This window comes from Perissodus microlepis, chromosome 4 (assembly GCF_051167445.1).
Source record: "Perissodus microlepis isolate ML-2025 ecotype Zambia chromosome 4, ASM5116744v1, whole genome shotgun sequence".
In the NCBI taxonomy this organism is placed as follows: Eukaryota; Metazoa; Chordata; class Actinopteri; order Cichliformes; family Cichlidae; genus Perissodus; species Perissodus microlepis.
Genome location: NC_140464.1, coordinates 11,443,466 through 11,468,791, shown reverse-complemented (window position 1 = coordinate 11,468,791; position 25,326 = coordinate 11,443,466). Strand labels below are relative to the sequence as shown.

Here is a 25,326-nt window from a genome sequence, read left to right as displayed (position 1 = left end):
ACCAACCTGTGTTATAAGGGTCAGGCTTGGTCGGGCGAGGGGAGGGCTGCTCTTGCTGCTGCTGCTGCTGGATAATCTGTTGTGTTTTATTGGTGGGCATGGACGCTTTGTGTTGTGTTCCCTGGGACTGAGGAGGGAGTATGGGACAATGTTGGTAGTTCACTTGCTGCTGTTGTGGTTGCTGTTGTTGCTGCTGAGTATGTTGCATGTGGCGGGCCTGGTGTAAGGGCATCTGTTGGGACAGCGTCTGATGTGACGGGGCTGACTGAGCCTGGGACTGAACAGGGTGCTGGGCAGGAGCCAAGGTAGTCTGAGACGAAAGCTGAGATTGTGTCTGAACAGACTGCAGGAGTGAAGTCTGTACTGGTTGTTGCTGCTGCTGACGAGCCTGCTGGGTCTGACGCGGTTGCTGAAACTGCGGTAGGAATAACTGGTTAATTGGCGTTGTAGACACTGGCTCTTCATCATCCTCCAGCAGCATCTGGGGTGGCTGAGAAGACAACAAGCCTTGGGGTGTGAGTGTTGGGGGGGATATAGGCCGCTGGTGCAGAGGCTGAGTAGAGTGAAGAATCTGAGAGGGGAGTTGGTGCTGTTGTGGTGGCGGTGGTGGTGGTGCTGTTGGCTGGGGCTGAGGCAGAGGCTGGAGCTGGAGCTGCTGCTGCAGAGGTGGCTGTTGCTGCAGAGGTGGCTGCTGCTGTTGTTGCTGCTGCGGCTGCTGAGGTGGCGCTGGTTGCTGAGGGGGTTTGGGATGAAGAGGGGCTGCCTTGTGACTGGGCCGAGAAGGCTGCTGAGGCATGGAACTGTGTAAGGCTAAGGTAGAAGATGCAAAACTTTATTAGCGTGAATTTGTTGGCAAAAATACAATTTTTAGTATATGTACTCTATTGGAACATAGGTTTAATAGAAAAAAAAGTGAACTAGTGGTCATTTTGTAACCTGCATTACAACTGTAGGATTCCGTAGAGGAGAAATGCAGTTGTAGCTTCAAAAGCAATAGCAACCTAGGTAGTTATCAGGACTAGAGTCATCAAAAAATGGCCTCTGCATAAAACCTTACCTGGAGATGGGAGGACGGAATGCTGGTTGAGGAAAGGATGTGTCTCGGGGGACACTGGCCCAGCAGAATGAGTGTTGAGGTGAGGAGGTGCAGGTGACGATGAGGCGTTGCCTGTGTGGTGGGACATGTGCATGATGGGCTGACCAAAAGGTGGCAGGGAGTCAAAGCTCGTCTCCAGTAACTGAGAAGACTCGAGAGGAGCAACAGGGGGCGCCATGAAGCCTGCAGGAGATGGCTGGTGGTGGTGATGGTGCTGCTGTTGCTTCATCTGACTGCTGGACTGAAGGCCTGCAGCTTGAGACTGATGTGTAGCCTGAGCGGGTACAGTCTGAATATGAGAATGTGTCTTCCCCTTCCCCTCCTTTACAGCATGGTTCTTCTTTTTCGGCTGTTTTATCGTTCCTGGGAAAATAAACATGTACAAACATAAACATTTCATACTTTTCTCTTTTTTTGGGGGGGGGGGAATTATGTAAATCTGAATGCTCATATCTGGAGTAACTCACCTGGCACCTCCATTTCACTGTCTGAGCTGGAGCCACTGCTGTCTGAAGAAGATCCAGTCTTTTTAGAGGTAGCCATGGGCTCCATAGTCTTATCAACTACAAAACAATACACATGTTCATACATTTCCTGATGTCATAGTGATAGTCTTGACGGAAAACATTCAGAATTCTGCCATTTACTAAGTATTTTTTTTAATAGATTTGGAGTTGGGTCCAATGTTTGTTTTTACTATAATTCATACACTGGCTTACCTGAAACCCTTTTCTTCTTGCGGAGGCAGGAAGACACATATCTCTCTAGTTCACGCAGAGTGGAAGGCTTTAGCGTCTCAAAGTCAATCTCAATCTCATCAGGGTTTGAATTTTTGAGTGAGGGCTCTCTGGACTGGATAATGTGTACTACACGGCCAAGCTTGTCACCAGGAAGCTTGTTGATGTCCAGGCTTAGCTGCCTCTTCTCCTCATATGTCATAGGTTTGCACTTTTCCCCTGTAACTGATGACCCAGTGGCTCCCAGGTCATCTTCCAGACTAGGAACAGGCTGCAAGCTGGCAGGTTTCATCGTCTCCTTTTTGCTACAGAGGCAAAACACAGAAATTTACCAATGCTGACTAAGCTCTAGTAAATCAGTCGCCTTTTCGAAATGGTAAAAACAGAAAATACATACCTACAGCTAATCAGTTACAGCTGCAGACTAAAACTCTTAACATAAATAAAACTGTCCACTCAAAGTTACCTAATAAGCTGGATTACAACAATCAAAATCAACCTCTTAAGACTCATAATTTATAAGAAGATAAACTATGTAATAAATGTCATAGGATAACCAAGCCTCTTGGCATTTATTGAAAACATAACAATAAGCTGTATATAAAATGAAGAAAGGGTAATTAACAGATTGTGAAATGTCAGGCTGACTGCTTTATAAAGGTTTTGTTCAAGCTTTAGGAGACCGCTTAATACCCACCTGGGTTTCTTCTTGGGAACAATCTCTTTGTTGTTATTGTTACTGGTCTTAATCTTCTTAGACGGCTGCGAAAGAGGTGTAGCATCCTGGATCTCATCGACAGGCATGCTTCCTTTCCTTTTATGCTTATCCTTTTTCTTCTCTTTCTTTTCCTTTTCTTTTCTCTTTGGTTTGCTGGCTTGTGGTTGGGAGAGGGCAGCCAGCTGCTCGTGGACAGCCTTCAACTGTATAAAGAAATTAGATCAGTTGTCAACAAAAGTTTTCAGGGTGTGGACAACAACTCAACTGAATTTTCTTAGACAACTGACCTGTTCCTGTAACTCTGCCAACCTCTGGGCTCTTTCCTCTTCAGAGTCATCAGTGGAAGACTCAGACTCAGAGGACGAGTCACTGGAGCTGTCCGAAGATGAGGCGACGTGGGCCAGAGGAGGCTGAGGCTTAACAGGGGCAGGGTGATGAAGTGCAGGAGCTGGGGCAGAAACTAAAGGCTTGCTCTCTGGTTCATCTGGCATCTTGGCAAAGCGCATTTCAAAGACATCCTACAAAATGAAAAGAAGCAAGCATACCATCAAAATTGGTGTTTTACACACACATCCATTAGTTGGGCAGGATACTAACATATTAATGACTTCTGCTCCCTGTTCAACTGCAGCATGTGAGACTTGATGATTTATTGCAGTGTTATTTTTTATTTACTTTTTTTTTTTGCAGAGGAGCCCTGTATAAACTAGCAAATAAATCAAATAATTCCAAAACAAAAAATTAAATTCAGTAGAATGCAATCAGAGATCAGAACGGCAGCAAAACAGCCTCCCCTTATATTGGATACTTTAAGGCTAGTAAAACTCTACATAGATCAACTTTTTGCCTTGCATCTTTTTTAAAAATGTAACAATAGCATGTACGTACCTGTAGTTTGCGAGCCATGGCTACCACCTCATGGTCTGGAGGATTATATTTGTAGCAGTTGGAAAACATTAATCGCACATCAGCAGCAAACTCCTGGGGATCCCGGTATTGCCTGTTCTCCAGCTTGGCCTATTAAACACATCAAAGGTATTAATTACTTGCCATCAAAAAATGCTCCCTCTTTAGTTTCTCTGAAAATATGTGTTTTCTGCACACCTTAATGGTGCTGAGGTCCATTGGATGTTTGATGATATCATGATAATCATGTAGTCCCAGTGCATCCACATCAACTGGTTTGTAGAATGGCCAGGCATAAGCAGCATGTTTCTTGGACAGCATCTCTCTAACCAGACTGGCGCAATACCCCAGCTGGTCCTGTGGTTTGGGGCTATGACCTCCACTCGGTCCACTTAGTCCCATCCCCAAGCCTATGTGATGCTGAGAGTCTGGAGCGTCCTTTTTAATCTTCGTAGGCCGTGCGCTCTCTCGCCTGGGTAGTGTCTTCCCAGACTTAGATTCTGCTGGCGATGACTCACTCAGCTGGTCATTTGCAGTAGGCGTTGTAGTGTCTGCTTTCCTTTTTTGGCTCTTTCTTGGCTGGATAGCAGTAAAACAAGAAAGGGAATTAAGCAGTTATTATATCTTATCTACATATGTCTGATCCAAGCATGGTCAAAGATGAGTCTTCATGCCCAAACATTCATCCATTTGTCAAGTACACTCACTTTGGTCATGGTCATGGAGGTCTGCAGCATGGGGGCAGTGCTCTGGATTGTTGCTGGGGGAAGAGAGGTCTGGGAAGGGGGAGGCACAGAAGTCATTACAGGAACTTGAGGTGGGCAGTCTGGCTGACCCAGGGAGAATGGTGCTCCGAGCTGTGGTGCATGGCTGGATAACGCTGGGGGCACATGGCCTGCCAGGGCCTGCATCAAAGGCTGGGGAGGTAGTGAAGGCGGACCCTGCACTGGTCCTCGAGTTTGGAGCCCTGTTGGGAGGGCTGATAGGCCGCGTGTTTGAGGAGTTGTTGACAAAGGATCCATAATGGCCCCGGGTTTCAAGTTTAGACCTGGATGTGAAAGAACAAAACGGTTGTTTTCTCATGAAAGTTTTAGATTAAAAACTCTTCTTGCATATAGAATTAGAAACAAATATCAGAGTTTTGCACACTCTCTCTGGTCTTTATAATAATGTAGACCAAAGAAATGCCTATCCATGTGCACACCGAAATGTGCAGCCACACTGAAGTCAAATAGGGCTAACATGATTACTCAGAGGAAAAAAATGTTGATTAATTGAGCTTAAAAAAGTGTTTTAAAAGGTGCATTTTCTCAATCCTTTAATATAACTCAACTGAAATAAATAAATAAATAAATAACCCTAAATATACAATCTTAAAGAGGAAAAACTAGGAATACATGCTAACTGGTAGAAATTAATTTTAGAGATCCATACCTCCTTCTCTCCGGCCTCGGCCACGTCCCTTTCCTGTCATGACAACAATCTCAGTTTCTTCCTGTGGCATTTCTGAGACTTTCTGGAGGAAAACCTTCTCTAGAGCCTCAGCCATTAACACTATATCATCGCCAGGCTGCAAAGGGAGAAAAACAGTCTTAGTTCAAGTGGAACAACTTCAGAATTATTGCAACGTTATATTGATAAGGCTCTGTTGTACAACTATGTACCTTGTTGTATATGTAGCAATTGGTAAACATCGTGTTGAAGTCTTGGATACATTCTTGGGCATTCCAGTAGTAACTGTTCTCAAGCCTTTTCTTGATTGTTCCCATGTCCATAGGGGTTTTGATTATTGTGTAGTAGTCCTGAAATGGTTACAAATAAGTTGGTCAGAAAGAACTCAAATGGAAACTCTTCAATGCAATCTGGTTCTTTACTAAAGTGAACCCCTTAACACCTCCTGTATTATATTTGACACTTTTATATCATCATTGTCAGCCCCATCACGAAAAACCAAAATAAATTGCACAAACAAAAAAATTTTATTTAACTAATTTTAAAAAATGTCAGAAGGTTCAATAAATGTTCAATTTCTGGCAAACATTTCATTATTCTGGCTTTGTTAAGTTTCATTAACCTCTTAGAGATGACTGATAATTAAATGTTATTCTTGCCAGCATAATTATAAAGAACATATGTGAGTTGTTCACGCTCTCTCAAGTCCTAATACGTTTAAATTATGTTGTGGTCCAAACAAAAGACTAGAAAAAGATTAATTTCACTTCTGAACATTGAAATTAAAATACTCAGACTAATATTTAAAAAAAAATGTAAATACTATTTTGACAAAAAGTTCAAATGTGGAGATTACAGTTATTATTTCAAGACACGGTTGGTTGCTTTACCGTCAGAATTAGTGAAATCATACTTCAGAACTGGTTTTAGTAACAAGGAAGGACATGATTTCTCTTCAGGCACATAAACACATTGTGATGATCAGTATAAGGACATGCAGATGTCGGAAAAAACACAGGAACTCAGAAGAGTGGACATATTATCGATGGTTAGAGGATGTATGCTGTGTCACAAGACGGCTGATTAATGTGTTTCACTAACTTATCTAAACAGGGTATTTTTTAAAGGGTGTAGCAGCCGTGACAGTTTGTCTTGAAACAACAACGGTAATCTCCACATTTAGACTTTTTCTCAAAATACATTTTCAACTTTTAATCTTGAAATTTCAACTTCATTCTCAAAATGATCAACAATATTTTTTTTCTTAATGTGATCCCTAACACTGTCACAGAGTTGTTTGATTATGGCAAAAATCACAATAACAATTGTTTTGATAAATACCGAGATGCATATCATTAAACATGATTACTCAGGGCTTGGAAAAATTGTGGATTCATTAAACTTAAAAAAAGAAATGACTTTTCAATTGGATGATAAATATAATTAGATTGAAAAACAAAATAAATAAATCAACATAAATGAGTCTGCCACTGTCTTCTGGGGACTAAATTTAGATCTTTATAGAGGTGCAAAAGGAGAGTGGTGTGCTGAAAGGCAAAGCAAAAGAATAGCGTACAACACAGTAACTGTTTAATCCCAGTTATCTTGCTCTGATTGTTTTGTGGAAGCCAAAATTGTAAATTAAATTTAAATTCCATTAACTACAGATTATAACAGCTGAGGACGATATAATGTGCATGTGTCTAATATGACTTCATACTGTGCAATGACAAATGCAACAATCTAAATGATAAAATATAGAAAAAAAGAGCCCTGCTATTCTCAATCTTGCATATACATGCAGAGAACAGCTCTAGTCAGTTTGCCTGCATTTATAAATCATAAAAAAGTACAAATAAGTAAATACAGGACATTAGATTGTGTAGAAGCTGGGCTGACCTATGAGACATCTACTCTGTCCATGAAATCTTAGAGAAATCAAGCATTTTATGTTAAAACAAAGCTTACAGGCAGGTTGAGTTTCAATGCATCCACTGGTGCATGAAAAGGCCAGGCAAACTGGTGCTTCCACAGGGTTTTCACAACCACTTTCAGCAGGTACTGTAGCTGATTGGTCTGGCGCTTTGGCCTGTTGGGATTGATGTATTCTGGGGGTGGGGGGTTACACTGTTGCTGAACCTGCCCCTGGCTGCTGCTGCTGCCCGACATCTGCGCTGTGTCCAGGCCGTCACCCATTCTGATAAGGCAGGACCTGGGCTCGGGCCCTGGAGCTGAAGCAGGGGCAGGGGTAGAGGTAGTGGTGTTGGCAGGACACCAGTTTAATCTTGGCCCCGGCACAGACTCCACTGACAGAGCACTGCTGATCCCATTGCACTCCTCACTGGACTCTCTAAAAACAGAAAAGAAGTGTAATTAGCAAAACTATAAACAAGGTCTTTGCTAAACTAATGATTTTTGTTACACAGCCAATAACATTTTACATTTCAACACAAAGTTTAGTTAGACCCCTTATACCATGTTTACAATCAAATAAATAAAACAGCTGCAAGGCTAGTGGTATACCAGCCATTTAATCACAACACAATGAGTTAGTTTCTTCTATCAGTTGAAAAAATGTCCACGTTGTCAGCTCTGATTGTGAGTAGAGGATGAAACATGCACTGTAATGTTTACACAGTCATATTAAAAATAAGACAAAGTTCCCAGTGATGATTTCATTCAGAAAATCTGGCCTTGAACCAGAACGCACTGTTGGCGAGGTGAATTAAATGTGTTTTTTTTAAAGATCCTTCATAATTGAATATGTTAAATACTTTATCTACTTTGGTATAATAGGGAAGAATGAGTATTAACTGTAAATAAATGCTATGACAGACTTGGTAACATGGAAAAAAGCAAAAGTAGTAACTGATGTTGCAGATGTACATTAAACTGAAGCTCTCCCTCGCTTCCAGTCTTTATTATATAGATACTTTTGGCTAGTTTAAATGTACAAATGATTACAGAATTATAAAAGCTTTCAAAGTAAGACTACACAATCCTCATATTTAAATTGACTGTGAAATGCGCAGTTCAACCCTGAAATGCAGAAGGTTTGCCTTCAAAGTATTGCAACAATGTTTCAAAAGGTCTAACTTTTACTTTAATTTCTGGTTCGTGTCACAATTTTTCACAAGTTGTGCTACCACTCAGCAAGCAGTTAGCAAGTATTTACAGACAAAAATTAATAACAACAGCCAACTGTGGCAGTCTTCTGGCTACCAAAGCAATTATTCAGTTTTCTTTGCATTCTTTGCAACCCAGCAACAATTAGAAAACTCCAAGAAGCATTGCCAGCAATTCAGGGAATGCATGTTTTTCCTTAGCAAAGAGTGGTTGTATCGTGTCCAATATGGCAGACATTCTTAAGCCATCTTCTGATGTTGTCAGGATATATAAATCTCATATGAACTAACGTGGTTAAAAAGTAATAATAAACAAATGTTAGAAGTACACTTCCTTTAACTTGGTATCATCTTATTAAGCTACACCACATGATTGTTACAAATGCATATATAGTTTAATATGGATTTGCACCCTTCCTTATCCCGTACCACCATCCACACATGGTGAAGGGACGGGTTGTGACTAGAGTTTTGTCCAGTGTGAGAGTTACTGTGATATTATACTCTGATCTAGGGGTACTGTTCACAGTAATACCGGAATAATGTTAGGCAATGATAAGAAAATGAAATATCGCGATAGAATATGGGTAAACGACGTGCATGTACAGTGCCTTTGTTTTAATACGCGCATGGCGGAAAAAGCATGGCGACAACGGAGAATGAGAAGGGCGAAAGCGGATCATTGAATGAAACAGATGAACCAAAAATGGTGCAACTTCAGTGGTATGGAACTGGTTTGGCTTTCGTCCATCAGATACACACCAAAGCACATTTTTTGGTAGAGCACGCAAGCGGGCCGTCTTTATTACCAAACTGTTTTATGTGGTACATGCTGCTCAAAAAATGTTTTAGTACGACTTTGCTAAGCTACGAAGCCGCACCGCTTGATGGATTGTTGGAGCATTATGGCTACCGTAGTCAGGAACCTCGCGGAGTGATACGTACTGTGCTTCAACATAATATTACCGTATTGTGTGTGGATAATCTCTTTTTAAATTTTGTGGATATCCTGAGCATAACCATGTATAATATGTCGGCCAGTTTCCACTGGAAATGCCTTTTGGTTAAACTGTCAGCAAGAAATTTGCATTTGCACTGTTAAATTTGTATATAACTTTAATGTACATAAAAAACAGCTGCTTGTTTAAGTGAAAATACATTGATGGGTTTTTTTTTGCACTAATAAAGTTGCGGAGTTGTAAAGTATTTTGTCTCGCGTCAATTATATCGTCAGTTATATCGTTATTGCAAATTTTCAAATGTATATCGTGATAAATATTTTTGGCCATATTGCCCTACTCTGAACTACCCAGACACAGAAAATTGCACCTTTTTAACCTGGCACAGTTCTTGCCTTTTCTTTTGCTCTATTATTTTCTCACTTTTCTTTGTATCTATTTTTGAGGTAGATAAGTAAATTGTCCCTGACTATATGTAACCATGGCAGCAACAGACGTAATGTAAAATACACCTAGATCTGCAAATCATTGACTAATCTACTGGGGATTTTGTCAGCATAAGAATTGACCACATGATTTAATTTCCTTTATGGTTTCAAACTGTTAGTTCAGTGAGTATTATGACATAGTTCCACCAACTCACAAATTTTCCTCTCAACCGAAAGAAGAAACACAACTCAAATGAAAACCAAAAATGAACTGTCTGAATTTTAACATGACAGTTTCTCTATCTGTTAATAGAAATGTTATTTCCAAAAAGATACCACAATCAGATGCATTAACTCATGATTGATCATAGAAAGTGTATATTATGGCTTACTATATAAAATAAGAACCGTCTACTGATGTGAATTCAATAAAAAAATCATAAACTGTTTCAGTTTCGTTTTTGTGTGTGTTGTTGTTGTTGTTATTGTAATAGATCTTTTGTTCCCACTCTGTCTCAAGACCTGGAAGTGCTTTTGGATGTGAGTGGGCAGGGGGTGGAGAGTAGAGGAGAATTAGCGTCATCTGGCAGCCGAGGGACTGTGTGTTCCACCGCACGCTCAGTCCTACATAATGTACTCTCTCCCAGGCAGTCAGGGACATTACATTCAAATTACACACAAAGGCTGTTAAGACAACAGTCCAACTAAAAACCAATCTAGACTAACAGAGTAAAAATACAACAGCAGCAGTATTCTGGGGGAAAAATACTGATCATCAGATTGTGTATTCAAGCTTTCCAGTCTGATACTCTGAAATCCACCCTCACAACACGGGACTTCAAAGATAAACACATGCACACACACAACTATATGGATCTGTGAGTAATCTCATTCTTGGTGAGTCACTTTCTGAGAAGGAGGAAGCAGTTTGCACATGATCACTGTGTTGCCCCCCCGAAGCACTAAAGCACAGTGGAGAATCTGAATAACTGTAACTGCCAATATGTTGAATGACCACAACCAATAACACATAAAAAAGAAGCAGTACTGGCCCAGGTGATAGGGTACATTTGTAGCTGGAGGCAAAAGTACCATACCCTGTGAATAAGACCAAATAAAAACAAATTTAAAATAAACAAAGCCACAGAACTTGTCTAGACCCAGCACACCGATGTGCAAATCAAGCCAAGCAGGGATTAATTTACTAAACACTAAAATACAATTTGTTTGTCAAATGATCAAAAATAACATGAAAGGTTGTGGTAGACAATACAGGATAAAAATTATATCACAATATTCAAGGTCATCTCCAAAAATGACACCTGTGATGATGCAGATACAACTTGTGCACCGACAACTTGTGTCTTTGTAGAACACATTTTTGTGTTCTGCTTTAGTGATTGTTGGACAAATCATGCTTTTGTTCATGATTTTGCATGATTTCAGTCTATTGACTATCAGATGCCATTCCTGACTAATGATGGAAACCAGAACGAAAATCAAACTTATTGTCATGGATATTTTGTACACCAAAAGCACATGCAAGCTTTTTTTTCTGCACTTTCTACACTGTGCTCAGAGAAAATAATGTTGCAATGATGCTGAAAACCTTTGGAGACCTCTCTCGCCTCTCTTCCCCCAAGAAAATTACATGTAAAAGTTTGCAGTTATTACAGCATTATAAATACTGGCATAGTTGTAAAGACTATTATGTTGCTGTTTTCAGAATCAGTATTATCTTCAGCAGTGCTCACAAAATCGCTAGCCCGACGTCCCGGAGCTAGCGATAAATCCGGTCGGGTGACCAAAATCTATCTCAGCCCCGCCCGTCGGGTTATCATATAGCCCGACGGGTGGGGCTGAGATAGATTTTTGTCGCTCGACCGGAGATATTGCTAGCTCCGGGACGTCGGGCTAGCGATTTTGCGAGCCTTGTTCAGCTACAGTACACTTTTATGTTTGCATCAGCCTTTATACAATCTCAATGAAAAGTTTAAGACCACTTGAAAAATTGCAAAAAAAAATCCCTTGTCCTGCAGGCACTGTGTACTGTAGCATTGTCCTGTTAAAAAAACCCAGGTGTTATCATACAGACAAGGGCCCTCAGTCATGAGAGATGCTCTCTACAACATTTAGAAATAACCAGCAGCTGTTTGACGCCCCTGCACCACCTGAAGTGCCGTTGTTCCACTGAAGGAAAAAGCACCCCAGACCATGGCGCCCCCTGAAATGTAGGGCGTAGAAAACATCTCAGGTGGAATCTGCTTTTCATGCCAGTAACGTTAGAAATCATCAGGACCATTCAAATGGTCAGTTCTGTGGCGTTCAAGAAGACACGGCTTTTGAAGATATTTTTTGTTTTTGAAGCCCTTCAGTTTCAGGTGCTGTGTGATGGTTATGGGGCTGCAGTCTTTACGGACAGCCAATTAGATCCTTTGGGGGGGTCTTCCACTTGACATTTTTGTTCCATAACCCTTAGGATCATTTAAGAAATTCCAGTAGACTGTCTTACTGCATCCCAGCTTAGCAGTGATGGCACATTGCGGGAGACCTGGTTTATGTAGTTCAAAAACCCGACCACGTTCGAAAAGGGAACATTTTTTTGCTTTTGCCATCAGAATGTCATGAAAGTGTGACTACATGACACAAAATGACAATGAAGCCTCATTTTTGCACAGATTTGGCCTTTTAAAGGCATGTGGTCTTAAACTTTTGATCAGCTGTAAAACAGCCTCTTTCAATGTTGTTTTTAATAAATTGCATGCTCAGAAAAATGTTTTGTCTCACTCCCATTTCTTAAATGTTGCATGTTGAAACTCTGCTTGGAACCTTGTTAAGATCCAATCAAGCAAAATATGACTGTTTGCCATTTTTCAAGTGGACTTAAACTTTTGACTGTATATGTCTAACTGACCTCCCTATCAGGGCTGAACATAAGCTATGATCACATGAACTCCACTCAATCTGAATTCGCTAGATGATCACTTGTTCTGTTGTCACGTTAAATCAGAACAATCTGACATCACACAGGTCAGAAGACAGTAAGCAGGTTAACAAAGCTTAATGCCCGATTTGACTGCATCCAGCATTTGCATGCATTCCTGTGAAATAGTGTCTTTGAAACCTAAAGGCTGCAGTGAAATTGGCTGAAATGTTTTGCCATCTTCATTTGCAGAACAATCTAGCTCAACAACATAAATGAAACACCATTTTAAAACATTGGCTGTAGTCTTAAATTTTTCTCAACAACACCTGGGAAAGTTCAGTGCCGTCTACAACTATTTTTTCTTTCCCTGTCTGGCTTTAAAAAAACAACAGTATCACTAGACGTGTAGAAAATCGCAAACATTAAAAGAAATATTTAAATCCGAAGACTGAAGATGCCTGGCAGACTAAATGCCACAGGAAAACAATTAGCCTAGTAAAACCAGAATAACAACATGTGGGTAAGTTATCTGGACATCAGAAAGATCATCTTAGATATCCTGTTCTGACTGTCATCATGACACATTTACAATCACTACGGTAAACAGGTGGGTGTTATGTATTTGACAATTTGCCAAAATATCTTCTCCTCTACATGCTAATAAATGAACATTAGTCTCATATTGTCTCATGACCTTTTTTTGATACTGTCAAGAACAATCAGTACAAATGTGTCTACTCAGAACAATATCATTCATGTTTATGTCAAACAGGTAAGTATGTAGATTTCTTTCAGACCCATCTAGTTATTGCATTTTTTCCAGGCCTGAGCTTTTTGTCTACACCCTTACTTTGTACTACAAGCACATTATAATACAATGTTTCTAGGAGATGTTCTGAAAGCATAAATGTCATGTAGATCTCTTCACTCAAAAATGTGGCAGAGAGCAACAAGCCTCATCTCTAGTGTTTTTAAAAGCTCCTTTATTTCACCTTTCTTGGCATCTCCAATTCACCTATATTGCTCAATTTACCTAATATTGAGCATTTTGTTATTTAATAACCGTGCAGTGATTTGGTTTTTGGCCTGCTGATCATTTGCACTAACAGAAACACAACATGGACAAGGTTTGCGGTCTTTGCAATTTAAAACACCATAAATGCTGTTGACAAAATACTTAGGAAGGAAACCTGTTAAACCTGTTCTGTCTGGTTCCCTTCATGTTTTAGGAAGTAACCAGTAAAAGTGAACCGAGTAAAACGAAACTTTGGTTTAATACATGTAAAAAAAACTTTTCCAACTACATAACCGTCTTTAAAACATAAACAACATTAAACAGTTAAATAGTGTTTCCCATAGATTTATATTCAATTTATGGAGGTGAGTATTTGCACATGTGACCAGTGCAAAGGGAGGTGCAGTCACTTTTTATCAGTTCCGTTTACAAGTTTCTACGCCAAAAATAGGTGTAAAGTTATTCGTGAAAACTATGTAACTGAACAACATTACAGGCTATATATTCCGTGAGCCCCATCCTGTAGGTGAACTCCAGCTCCACAGTCTTGGACTGTAGTAGTGGTCATTCTGCTCTGCAGCCTCAGTGAGTTTGGTGTTGCAGCACTTTAATCAGTTTTCTACCTGTTACAGGTCCTTGTTAGACTGGGGTCTAGCTCATAACAGATCTCAAGAGCTGAACATGAACTGTAGTCCATGACAATTGAGTTGGAATCAGTCTAACTGCGGGATGAGATTGCCACAACAGTGTCAAGCAAACCTGCCACTAGGATAAGAGGAAAGGGCTGAGAGTAGCTGGTTATCAGCAACTTAACATTTAAAATATGAGCAAAGGAGATTATCTACTAGTAAACTGATGAGTCGAGTGCCTGTTCAATGTATTTGCAGAGTAAATATTTATTTAAAAATATGCTACATCAATTTTCCCCCATCCTTACTGTATATAAAGCCAATGACAGCACTCGCACAATATCTTCATGATGAGTGCCAAGTTTATCATATAAAAATGTAAATAAATACATCACTTTTATCAGTGACTATTTTTTATTGATATCTCTGTGCAGAGGGATTCCACTATTTCTCACAATTATTTGAGAAAGTTGTGGATCAGTCAGTCATGCTTTTCACATGCTGTGGTGACACTCTTGTGTTACGCTGTAGACTGGCCAGAGGACACCATGACTTGAGGAACCCTCCGATCAGTACTCTCATTTGTATACATAAACATTCTAGCTTGAAAGTGGGTGACTAGAGTGCAGCATTTGAGGCTGATTCACAAATTTTTAGACTGACTGCGGCTTAAAGGGAACATTAGCCGATTCTCCATTACTCTTCTCAAGCTTTCAGGGTTTTCCATTAGGTCATGGAACCTGGTTAGCCGGGGTTCCAAGCGATCCAAAATGAAGTGACTGAAGATGTCACATGCCACCGATTGGCTGGTCAGTGGTGTCACTCAATGAGTCATGAGAGTGTCTCGTTCACAGAAATCAAAACCGCCATTTTTGAAACCTGTCAACGAGGGAAATGGCTCCAAAAAAAAAAAAACGCGCCATGGTCTCAGAGTCTGACGAAAAGCCACAGACTGAGCAGTAGGTATACAGTTGCCTCAACATCCACCTTTTTTGTAGCATTCTTATCACATATTAGAAAGTCACAAGTTGATCAGCAGCATTTATATGATTGACGACTATACATATTAGGTTGTATTCAATTGGGATGGAAAACCAGTCGATCCAAGTAGGTAAATGGAAAAGGGGCTATTGTGCGCAGGTGTACATATGCCTTGTTTTTGTGAGTGCCTTTTCCAGAAATTTCTTTTTGCCCTCACATGTTTTAATTTGGATGCTATGCACTTCAAATAAATTACATGCAAGACAAAGTTGCTTGCTCAGATTTTATTAATATTAAACTGCACAAATATTAGCAAGCACCAATTCACATTCAGTTTGTCTCTAAGAGAAACTTATATAACAAGTTTGAATGACCTGCTGTGATAATTTAACAGTAATATTTGCATCTAAGATCAAGGTTCCAAAAGTCCCCAACACAGGTCAAGAGGCTTGCTTCCTGTTGCTGTATGGTTTAGGCCTGGAATAATAGTTGACTTTTGACCTGGACCACAGACTGCTGTGGAATTTTTTTTTCTTGAGAGGAAGTGGTTCTGGTTACTGGGGTGGGGGTTACAAATCTCAAGTGAGGATATCTAGTCCTACATATAGCATCACTGACTGTCCTACATAGAAGCAAAACACAATATAGCAAGACATCAGTGCTCCCTGTAAAAGTAAGCTATTAATCATTCATGTATAAGGTTAAGGAGGGGGGGGGGGCTGCCCCAAGAGTTAGAATGATGGCTTATGTTGTCTGAAAGCATGAAAATAAATAATTAATTGAACCACACTGACAAAGCCAACAGCACAATTCCCTGCTTACACACCAGCCTTTTCAGCTCCTCTTCAGGGAGGAGCTCCACCCTAATGCTACTGTCTTGACAGTCGATTTTCATGTTTGTACTGATTCCACCTATGTTTTTATTTCTCGGGTCGTTAACACTCTTGTTGCATATGTCCTTTTATTCCCCCTCTCCTTTCGACTGGTAAGACAAGAAATGTAAGTGTACTTTTGTTTTTGAAACTCAACATGGGTTTAGTCAGTTTCAATTTTAGCACTTTCTACTAGTGCCTGCTTGGCTTGCCTTGAGTTGACTCAGTTTTTAGGGTTTTTCCTTAGGTAGTAGTACTTGATACTTGGCCGGGGTTCCAAGCGCTCTGAGTCAAAATGTGACATCAGACTGAATGCCACCAACTGGCCAGTTAGTGGCGTCACTGATGAGTCATTAGAGCGACCCCTTCACAAAAATCAAAACGGATAGTTTTTAAACCTGGCAATGACAGAAATGGGTCTACACAAACCAGCATACTGGTCCACTGGCTGTGTTGCTATAAGGACACCAAGCATAAAAAGGTGGTACTCGACTGTAATGTAAAACAACCAAAACCAAGAAGAGTAGAGTCAAGCTCAGTACGTACATGTGGAAAAGAGGCACAAATATAGTTGTTATTATTTTGAAAGCACTGATGTGAAAAACTTTTATAAGGTAACGAGTCATCCATGAATTAAGGGTGTTTCTGATTGTAAATCCCATCTTGCAAGGGCAAATACTTGTCCCAGTGGGCGTGCGATCACCACGTGAAATTTACAGGTGCAAACAGGGCTCAGATGGCACCAGACATGCACGCATCAGGCTGTGTATAGCAGCCTCATAGTGAGCAACAAAAAGCCAACTATCAAGAAGAGCACTAAAAGAACTTACAGTAAAATTATGCTTCATTAATAATAGTTAAGAATAAGATTGATAAAAATGTATGTATTAATCCTCATGGTACACCAGTGGGACAAGAAACATACCAAAATAAACTTGAAACGCTACAGCATATGACAGGAATTTCAATTTCAAGGTGTTGAAGCAAAGAAAAAACAAATTTTGCCAATGTTTCTATGGTAACAATTCAAGACTTCTTGGCCAATGCACTGTATTTTTACTCTTGATACCTCCAAATCCTAGTTTTTGATGACTATCAGTAACCACCCATAACCTGTGCTACTTCAGTTTCATCACATATGAAAGACAAACAAAATTTGTCTTTGTTTACATTTGTTCTATGGAAATTTGAAACACAAGTAATGACTTTTCAATAATTCACTGAAAGGTCACACATATAAAAAAAAATTCCCCCTGTGCTGATTACAACCGCTTACTACATGAGTCATACAGACTGACTCGAATAGACTAACCATGAGTCAGACACATAACAGGAAAAGGCAAGAATCATGTAGTCTCTTTTAAGTTAAACTTCCAGCTGGTTAGGATAAGCAAGCCAAACCCTGCCAGGAATCAGGAGACACACGCGCACACACACACACAAAACCCTAAACTCTTCCTCTGTACTCCCCCTTCCTCTCTCTCTCTCACGCCAGGAGGTAGGCTTCTGGCTGAAATCTAGATACCAAATACAATTCAGAATAAAACTGAAGACATATTTCTAAACAGGATTGAATTGCTGGGTCCCATAAAACTCAAGTCTTTCTAACCACATGATAGTCCCAAGAACCATGACTCCAGGCTGTCCTTAGTGTTTTCTATTATACTTTTCAACCATGTACACAAATTTATAACATTTTGTAAATATAAGACTATAAAGACCTTCAGTGACTCAACTGAGTTTCTGAAGAAAAATGTAACATACTCTAAGTAACCAGATAACATTACCTTTTAACAGAGACTGAATGCGCAATTTTTTCCAGAAGTGTATCCAGTATTTGGAAATCCAGTAAATCGTTTGATTTGGCATGCATCTTGTAATCCATTTACGAACTCCTCTAAACAGAAAGAGAAAGCAAAAACCAAAACAGGGGACGGAAGAATTACAGAGAAGTTAGTTTTTCCCTTTGTTCAATCCAAAAAACATAATAGATTTATTCTTCAGGCTCCAGTATGTATTACAAAATCCCACAGAACACGGTGAGTAATCTGTAGTGTAGTCCAAGTGTAGTTTGAGGGTGGCTGTTCCAGGAAAAAGAGGCCCCAGCCGGGAAAGAGTAGGTCCAGGCGGGAGGACAGGCTGCTGGAAACCTACAGCCGGCAGGCTGTTAGCTGTGTGAACCGGTCCTCTCTCTACACCATCCCCCTCTCAACAGTACAACAGCCCAGTTGCCAGAGGCTCTTCGCTCCATTGTGTGTCCTCTCCAGGGCCTCCCCAACTTAAATAGTCACAAACAGCAATCAAGATGTATATAAAACTGAGAGGGGAAGGTGAAAGAGAGGACTGAGCTCTGATAAGATCCAGAAGAAACACTTTTTTCGTCCAGGTCCCGCTCTCACCCTCTCTAACACAGGCAGACCAGCATGCAGTTACTCAACAGTAAAAAAAAAAAAAATGGCTCAACTGCTTCCTCATTCAGCAAGCCTCAGCCCACACACTCCTCCCTCCCTCTCTCTCCCCCTCCCTCTCTCTCTTACTCCTACGTGTTTTTTTCTTTTCACCCCTCCCCACTTCTCCATCAATGGCTTGAGGTCCATGCTCTCTCTCTCTGCCCCCTTCCATTACACCTTTAAGACCCCACCCCCTTCCTGTCTTTTTCTCAGTCCATTTCATCACGCTCCACCCCCATACAATCATTCTCCTTAGAGTAATCTTGTATAAGCCTTCCCCCACCAATCTAAGGGCTCACTTATCTGTAGTCCATCATCTCCTCGTCTAGCACACAGACTGATATCATGATGGGACTTTTTTTTGAGGAAAATAACTATATTGGGCCAGATCTATGAGGCAGATTCAAGTTCCAACTGACTGCTTAAAACAGGAGACAAACTCATGACTAAGTCAAGGCTTGAACTTAAGTGCAGGATTGCAATCATCGGCCATAATCTATATTGTTGTGGAAAACTTAAACTGCAAAGATTGAGAGTATTACATAATAATGTTTAGCATTCAAACATTGCATCATTGCAAAAAGTGGGCTGGCTCGCTGAAAAAGCTGTAAGGGTGGAAGTATTGGTGCATTCCATCTGAAGTCAGAAGTCGAATTTCTGGCACCCCACTCAAAGATTTCAACCGGAACACCTCAGACTTCTAACTGGGAGATTCAGAGTGGTGATTGTTAAGTCACAGCCCCAACTTTACAATCCAATATGGCAGCAGTGCACAAAACATCTGTAAAACAGTGAAACATTTCAACTGTGCGGCTGTGCAATTGTGACTCATTAAATGAACCATATGCAGGACACTGCCCAGGCTCTGAATGGGATGGGCATGCTGCCTCAAAATTTTATCACAATATTTAAAGAAAATTGGAAATAATAACGTAGAAAAAATATTAAGCTATGTTTTATGGATTGTAGGCAGCAGGATTTATACGTTGATGGATGAAGGGCAGCTAGCTTTTTCCCAGTAAAGGTTTGAATGGTGATTACAGGAACAGCGCTGTTGTTTTAGACACTAGAAACACATTTTCTTTTACTCAACCTGAGCTCACCATCTCACTAACGTTTCCACCTCTTTGCTCTTCACGGTGTGTAAACAGACTCCATGTTAAACTACGGCACCGTCATCATGTCTCCTGCTGTTGGGTTATCAGTGAGCTTAATGTTATCAAATGTTTTACTCATACGCTGCTCCTAAATACGCTTCTATTGCAGTCTGTTTTTAGTCGCCAATGTGGATCGCATTTCCAACTCTGGTGCGGTATAGAGCCGTGTGTTAAATGAAGCAGCAAAGCAAAGAATTTGTGTCAAGAATTTTTTAATAATCAAATTATTAAAATTACTCGATGAATCGTTTGAGCCCTAAACACAGCCCTATCTATGAACATGCTGTAATGGTGTTTTTAAGCACAAAAAATAAATAAATACAAGAAAACAAGCGCTGTGCGATGCTGCAAGTGATGCGTGAGAGCGAATAGCTCTACCTTGCTAAGGACTAAAATAAGGCTTTTTTCCTTCTCTTCTGACTTTACTACTAGAACGTGTGTAACCTGAGAGTGACATCACTGCCAGGTTTTAAAGATGTACAGTTGAACATGTCGATTTACAACTGACCTTGCTAAGCCCCCCCCCCCAAAAAAAACAAAAAAACAAAAAAAAAAACCACTAATGAAGTGTAATGCTAACAACATCTATCCTTGGGATCCTTAGTATCATTACTGTTACCTGTCTAAGGTAACATAACATTCCCAAAGATGCATTTTAGGGCAACTGTCTCAAAATAAGTTTGAACCACAGATGTAACCTATATTGAAATAAGCTGCTTGATTTGCAAAATATACAGTGCTGAGGTGCTAATGCTGACCAAACAAGAAAAGAACAAAGAATGTTGTGGAGGAAAGAGAAAAGAAAGCTTAGGTAAATCTCTCTGAGGTAAGAATAGGATACAGGATATTATAAGACCTTTAGTTAATGCAGCAAGAAGTATCCTCTGTAAAGTGAACGCTTGAGCATTTAAGAGGCTAAAACCCTAGACATGCACTTTTTTTCTAATTAATCTGATGGCATCTTAAAGTATCAGCTTAGTGTCTGAATCTGTGTTCTAGTCACTTTCCATTAGAAGCTGGAAATCTTCCTAACTGATCTGACCTAATATCATTTCACAAGCCTGAACGCATACAGTTATATTAAAAGATAAGCGGACACAATTATTGTGCACGTGCATGAACTGTTCAGCTTAGTAAAGCATGCATCACACAGCAAAAATGTGTCTAACACAATGATACTTTATCACACTAATTTTGTTTTTAATTTGCACTAAGATTATATGCTCATCTACACATTTTTATAATTCACAATCAAGAAGAGAACCCTAGTTTTCTAAAACTGGACTAGGTGCTGTAAACAACTCTTTCAGTATTGCTGAAGTAAATGCATATTCACACCATTGATATTTGATATTAGTGACAACAGTTAAACTAGTTCATATTGACAATGGCTGTCACAGATGCAAGTGTGACTAATATTGCAAACATACTGTGGCACTCTTAAATCAGTGACCTGGGTATGTCTGATTTCAGCTGTTAGGAGGACTGGCGTTATGTGGTCTATGTCTAATTGACAGTGTCGTGTGACCTTAACAGACTGGTGTAGCAAACAATGTTAGGTATCCAATGTCTGTTACACTGTGTGATCATGGGATCACCTATCAGTGTAACAGTGAGTGAGTTTGAAAAAGCAGTGCAAAAAGTTGACTTCCCAGAGCTGTATAGTGCACATGCGATGAAAATAAACTCTGTGCAATAAATTATTTTGCATACATAGCACTTGTGTGACAGCTTTTCAAGCCGCTTTTTTTTTTGTTAAGCAATGGCATGCTGTAATGCCGCAGAGTAGTTGTAGTCTGTTGTGATAACAAATTGTTATCATATCAATGTAATTAGCCTTAAATTCCACAACAATTCCCACAGTTCTTTTGTGTTTGCTGCCAGTCCACTGGTAGATGTATGTGCAAATGGCTCAGAGAATCTAATGGAATTTGGAAGCTGTACTTTCATACTGAAAAAAATGGAGTGATATTTTAAACACTGAGAACGGAAGAAAACAAGGCCATCGGGATAAAAGACACATAAAACCTGCACCAACTGTCTGACTAGAAAGGAAAAGTTTATAAGTACAGTGTGGCGCATCTTTTATTTTGTTAATACTGCTCAGCAGCAGCGAAAAAGAGCAAATCAAGCAATTCTTATGTCGGGGGAAACAAGATATTTAAAAGAGATAATGTTAACAAACACCCAGGGATGCAATCATCTTTAAACAACAACCAGAGCGTGCTGGCACTATCGCCCACTCACTAAAGACCGTAGTGGCCAGAGCTTTCTTCCTTCCTTTTTTCCTTCTGTTACTCTATTAACAAAGTCAGCTAGAGCGGGTCCTTCGAGAATGGCAGCTGCTGAAAATGCGCGTCAGGACCACCTTTAAGGACAAGTCCTAACTAAGGCTGTGGTAGGCAACCCTCACCATACTGTTGGGAGTTTGAGGTGTGTGGACAGAATTTGACATTCTTCAATATTTACAAAGCCATGTCTATGCTATGTAAAAAATAATTGCCTCCTTATATTTCAGAACATCCCACAATTGGTTGAAATACTGCTTGTACTGCCAATCGCCTTTGCTCAGTGTGAGTGAGGATTTTCTGCACAAAAACATATTAAGAACACAACTCACAGCAGCCTTCATGTGTCTACTACAGAAGATATGATCAGAATCAACAGGGAAGGCTGCCCATTTGAAGAATCCAGGCCAAACAGCAGAAACAAAGGTTGTCCCCTTCTGAGAGGACATGGAAGCCTCGATTAAAGCAGTGGGCAGCAGATGTGCTGGTGGTGTAACTTTCCACACACACATACAGACACACATAATTATGGATGTGTTGTATACAGACACATACATCTCTCTAAAACATACATATACATACATGCAGTATGACACAAACTTCTCAACACATACCTATGTATTACATATACACACTAATACAAGTTATTCTGTTTGCATTTTCCCTAACAAATAAAAATGTTTGTCTGAAAATATTTTTGTTATTGTGTGTTCATTGTATGCATTACTGTTGTTTGTCAGTGTGTTTAAGTAATGAACTGCACTGTTTTTGGTTTTTAGAGATTCTAACAGACATTTCATTTTTTTGCGGCAACTTTTTGGTCTGTGCTACATGGAACTGGCAAAACTAGTAACCTCTGTAACACCAGTGTTATAAGCTAACAAAGTTAAGCTAAAGCCCTGCTTCCCAGCATATCACTTAAGCAAAGTGATATGCTGGGCAGTTTGCTGGTTTTAGTGTTCAGGCTTGTCAATTTGCTGCTGTGGTAGCTGTCAATCAATTGTCCATCAGCTTTCTTAAGTCTCTCTTCAAGCAGTCAGACAAACTCTGACTCTACCATCCACTACAGAACTACAGCTGGTGACTACAATTCTTCTGTTTCTGAGAGCTGGAGGCCGCTCCAAGAACCTGGAGCAGGTGGCAAACTTTAAAACGTGCTGGGAAGCAACTCTTCACATGCATGGAATGCATTGAGAACGCATTCTCAACATTTCATGGCTTTATGTTTTTCCTTACAGCATTAAAAAAAGGCATCCTAGAATTTCAGTCTCCAATTCACCATATACCACCACATTAAATAATTTTGTACCAATACATAATATAATACAATATATTATATAATTTTAAGCAAGTAGACATCTCTCTTAAAATATCATGTTCATGAAAAGGTAGGCACTTTAAAAACGGTCAGATGTCAAAACACGAAAACAAGAGCCCCACTGTGCAAAGTATATTTGTCAAGTGACTTGTGAGTGCAATGCACAATGTTTATTTTTGCTAAATAAAACAAGCAGCATCACTTTCGTGCAACAGCCAAACAATGATGCTGTTCTCACAGACTCACTTCCCAGTCCATGTGCCATATGCACCATTCCCAGTTACAATACAGCAGCTGCTAGAGTGACAAAGCTCCAATCTACACCAAATACAGAGAAGGCCAAACCAACGGCTATGACATTGGAAGGGTGGGGGAGATCATATTCAGTCACAGCAAAGAAGTAAGGGAGGGAGGGGGATGATAGCAGAAAGAAGGGGGATGCAAAAGAATTGCATTTAGACTGGGGGGCTGGGTCAGAAGAAGAGATTGTAGCACACATAGATTCTGCATGAACGTCTGAGAGTGCTTCCATTAATCATCAGAGTATTGGAGTAGCCAAAATCTACAGGGTGCAAAATAAGAGAACACATGGAACAGGCAATTTGCCAACTTTTACACTGAGTTATATGTGTGTGTGTGTGTGTGTGTGTGGGGGGGGGGTTAATTACAATTTCAAGAACAAAAAACTTAAAAAGATAGTGAAATGGGTACCTGGTAGTAACAATTAATTGTGAGTTAATTAATCTAACAAATATTTCATCTGTAGTAAAACGTTGCATTTTATACCAAAATGGCATCTTCAGACATCATCATTTAACAGTCCAGTTACAACAATATTTCTGGCATAGTAAATACATTTAACTGTACTATATATGCTTGCATATTGTTTAGAATATTGCGAAGACTATTGACATGAGATGCACTAGGGCTGTTCGATATAACAATATATATTGGATGACGATATTAAAAACGTCTATCGTTTCATTTTACGCTATCGTTTGTTTCGTGGTGTCGCAAAATAAACTGTTTACGGCAACATTTTTTTCATCGTTTTGATGGTCACTGTAGCGGCTATATTAATTTCTTAAAGTTCTCTCTTTCTCTTATATTTAACATAACCACACTACGGACGGGCAAGCACCTGTTTTTATGCGTTGTCGTTAGCAACAACGACAGTAAAACCATCGCGAGTCCGCTTATGTATTTTCCACATAAACCTTTCACAATAAAGCTCAAGACTTTTCAAAATAAACTGAATCACGTGAAAGAGTATGCAGCGTATTCACGGATGAGAAGCAAAAAAGAGCTGTCAGGTGCTAAAAAATACACCTTAGACTCAAACATTAGAACAGGCTTTTCCCCGCAGCACGCTGCGTGATAAATACTCACAAAGAAAACGCCGGCAGTTACAACTTATGTCTAAAAATGTATAATTTCATGCATCGGTTAAAACACTCAACTCCAGGTAGGTACACGACGCCCAGCTGGAAACACTTCACGCAAGTTGAGCTGCCCGAGATTCACAGAATTTACAGAAAATGTTACATTTTTGTGATTTATATCGTTATTGGGACGATACATGTCTTATATCGGGATATAAGATTTTGGTCATATCGCACAGCCCTAAGATGTACCAATTTATAGTGGGTGGGTGGGGTAAGAATAAATAAATAAAATTAAATAAAATCAGTATCAGTTCAGAATTTCATTGCATGTCATCCCAGCTAGCTGATCATTTATAATTTTTGGCAAGAATAGGTAATTCCAATATAAAGCTACTTTATATATCATATTTCATCTGTTATTTTATACTGCTACTCAGTTTCATAAGCAAATTTATCCCTGACCTTAAACAAAGTATGTAAGCGATCACTCAAAGAACAACCCATACTGTTCACACTTAAGAAATATGCTAAATTTAATCTGCCTTATTATATTTTCATCTCATTTCATCTTCATTTCATTACCAACACTTGTGACATAAATGTTTCAGGGTGCACGCACAGACTCGCACCTCTGTCCTCTCTGAAAAGCATTTATGTGTATCTTTTTATCTTGTGTGTATTTACCAATTGATATGCATCTATGTAAAGGCACTGATGTTTTCATATGAACAACACACAGACTCTGATATGAGTAACTACATTCTGTTACTGTTACCGTTTAAAAAGGTGGTATTCAGAATACAGTTACTTTGTTGAAATAAATGGATTACACAGCGGTCTTTTCCTGTTTCATATGTTAGGCTATGCCCTCTCTATTTTTGGTA

General features: G+C 39.8%; 1 protein-coding gene across 3 annotated transcripts in view; it reads right to left on the bottom strand.

The window, feature by feature from the left end:
* brd4 (bromodomain containing 4) overlaps window positions 1-25,326 on the bottom strand; it is a 36,389-nt gene that overhangs the window by 4,749 nt on the left and 6,314 nt on the right. For 2 of the 3 annotated variants that reach the window (XM_084925678.1, XM_084925679.1), the window contains exons 1-13: window positions 17,632-18,286; window positions 6,878-7,259; window positions 5,122-5,259; window positions 4,892-5,027; window positions 4,165-4,505; window positions 3,656-4,036; window positions 3,440-3,568; window positions 2,839-3,069; window positions 2,531-2,754; window positions 1,816-2,138; window positions 1,564-1,659; window positions 1,058-1,459; window positions 7-810 (exon numbers count right to left, since the gene is read on the bottom strand). In XM_084925678.1, coding sequence (XP_084781804.1) covers window positions 7-810; window positions 1,058-1,459; window positions 1,564-1,659; window positions 1,816-2,138; window positions 2,531-2,754; window positions 2,839-3,069; window positions 3,440-3,568; window positions 3,656-4,036; window positions 4,165-4,505; window positions 4,892-5,027; window positions 5,122-5,259; window positions 6,878-7,259; window positions 17,632-17,729 — 3,685 coding nt within the window. In that variant the 5' untranslated portion in view covers window positions 17,730-18,286. Of the gene's footprint in view, window positions 1-6; window positions 811-1,057; window positions 1,460-1,563; window positions 1,660-1,815; window positions 2,139-2,530; window positions 2,755-2,838; window positions 3,070-3,439; window positions 3,569-3,655; window positions 4,037-4,164; window positions 4,506-4,891; window positions 5,028-5,121; window positions 5,260-6,877; window positions 7,260-17,631; window positions 18,287-25,326 lie in introns of those variants that run through there. The other variant, XM_084925680.1, reaches the window with a different exon arrangement.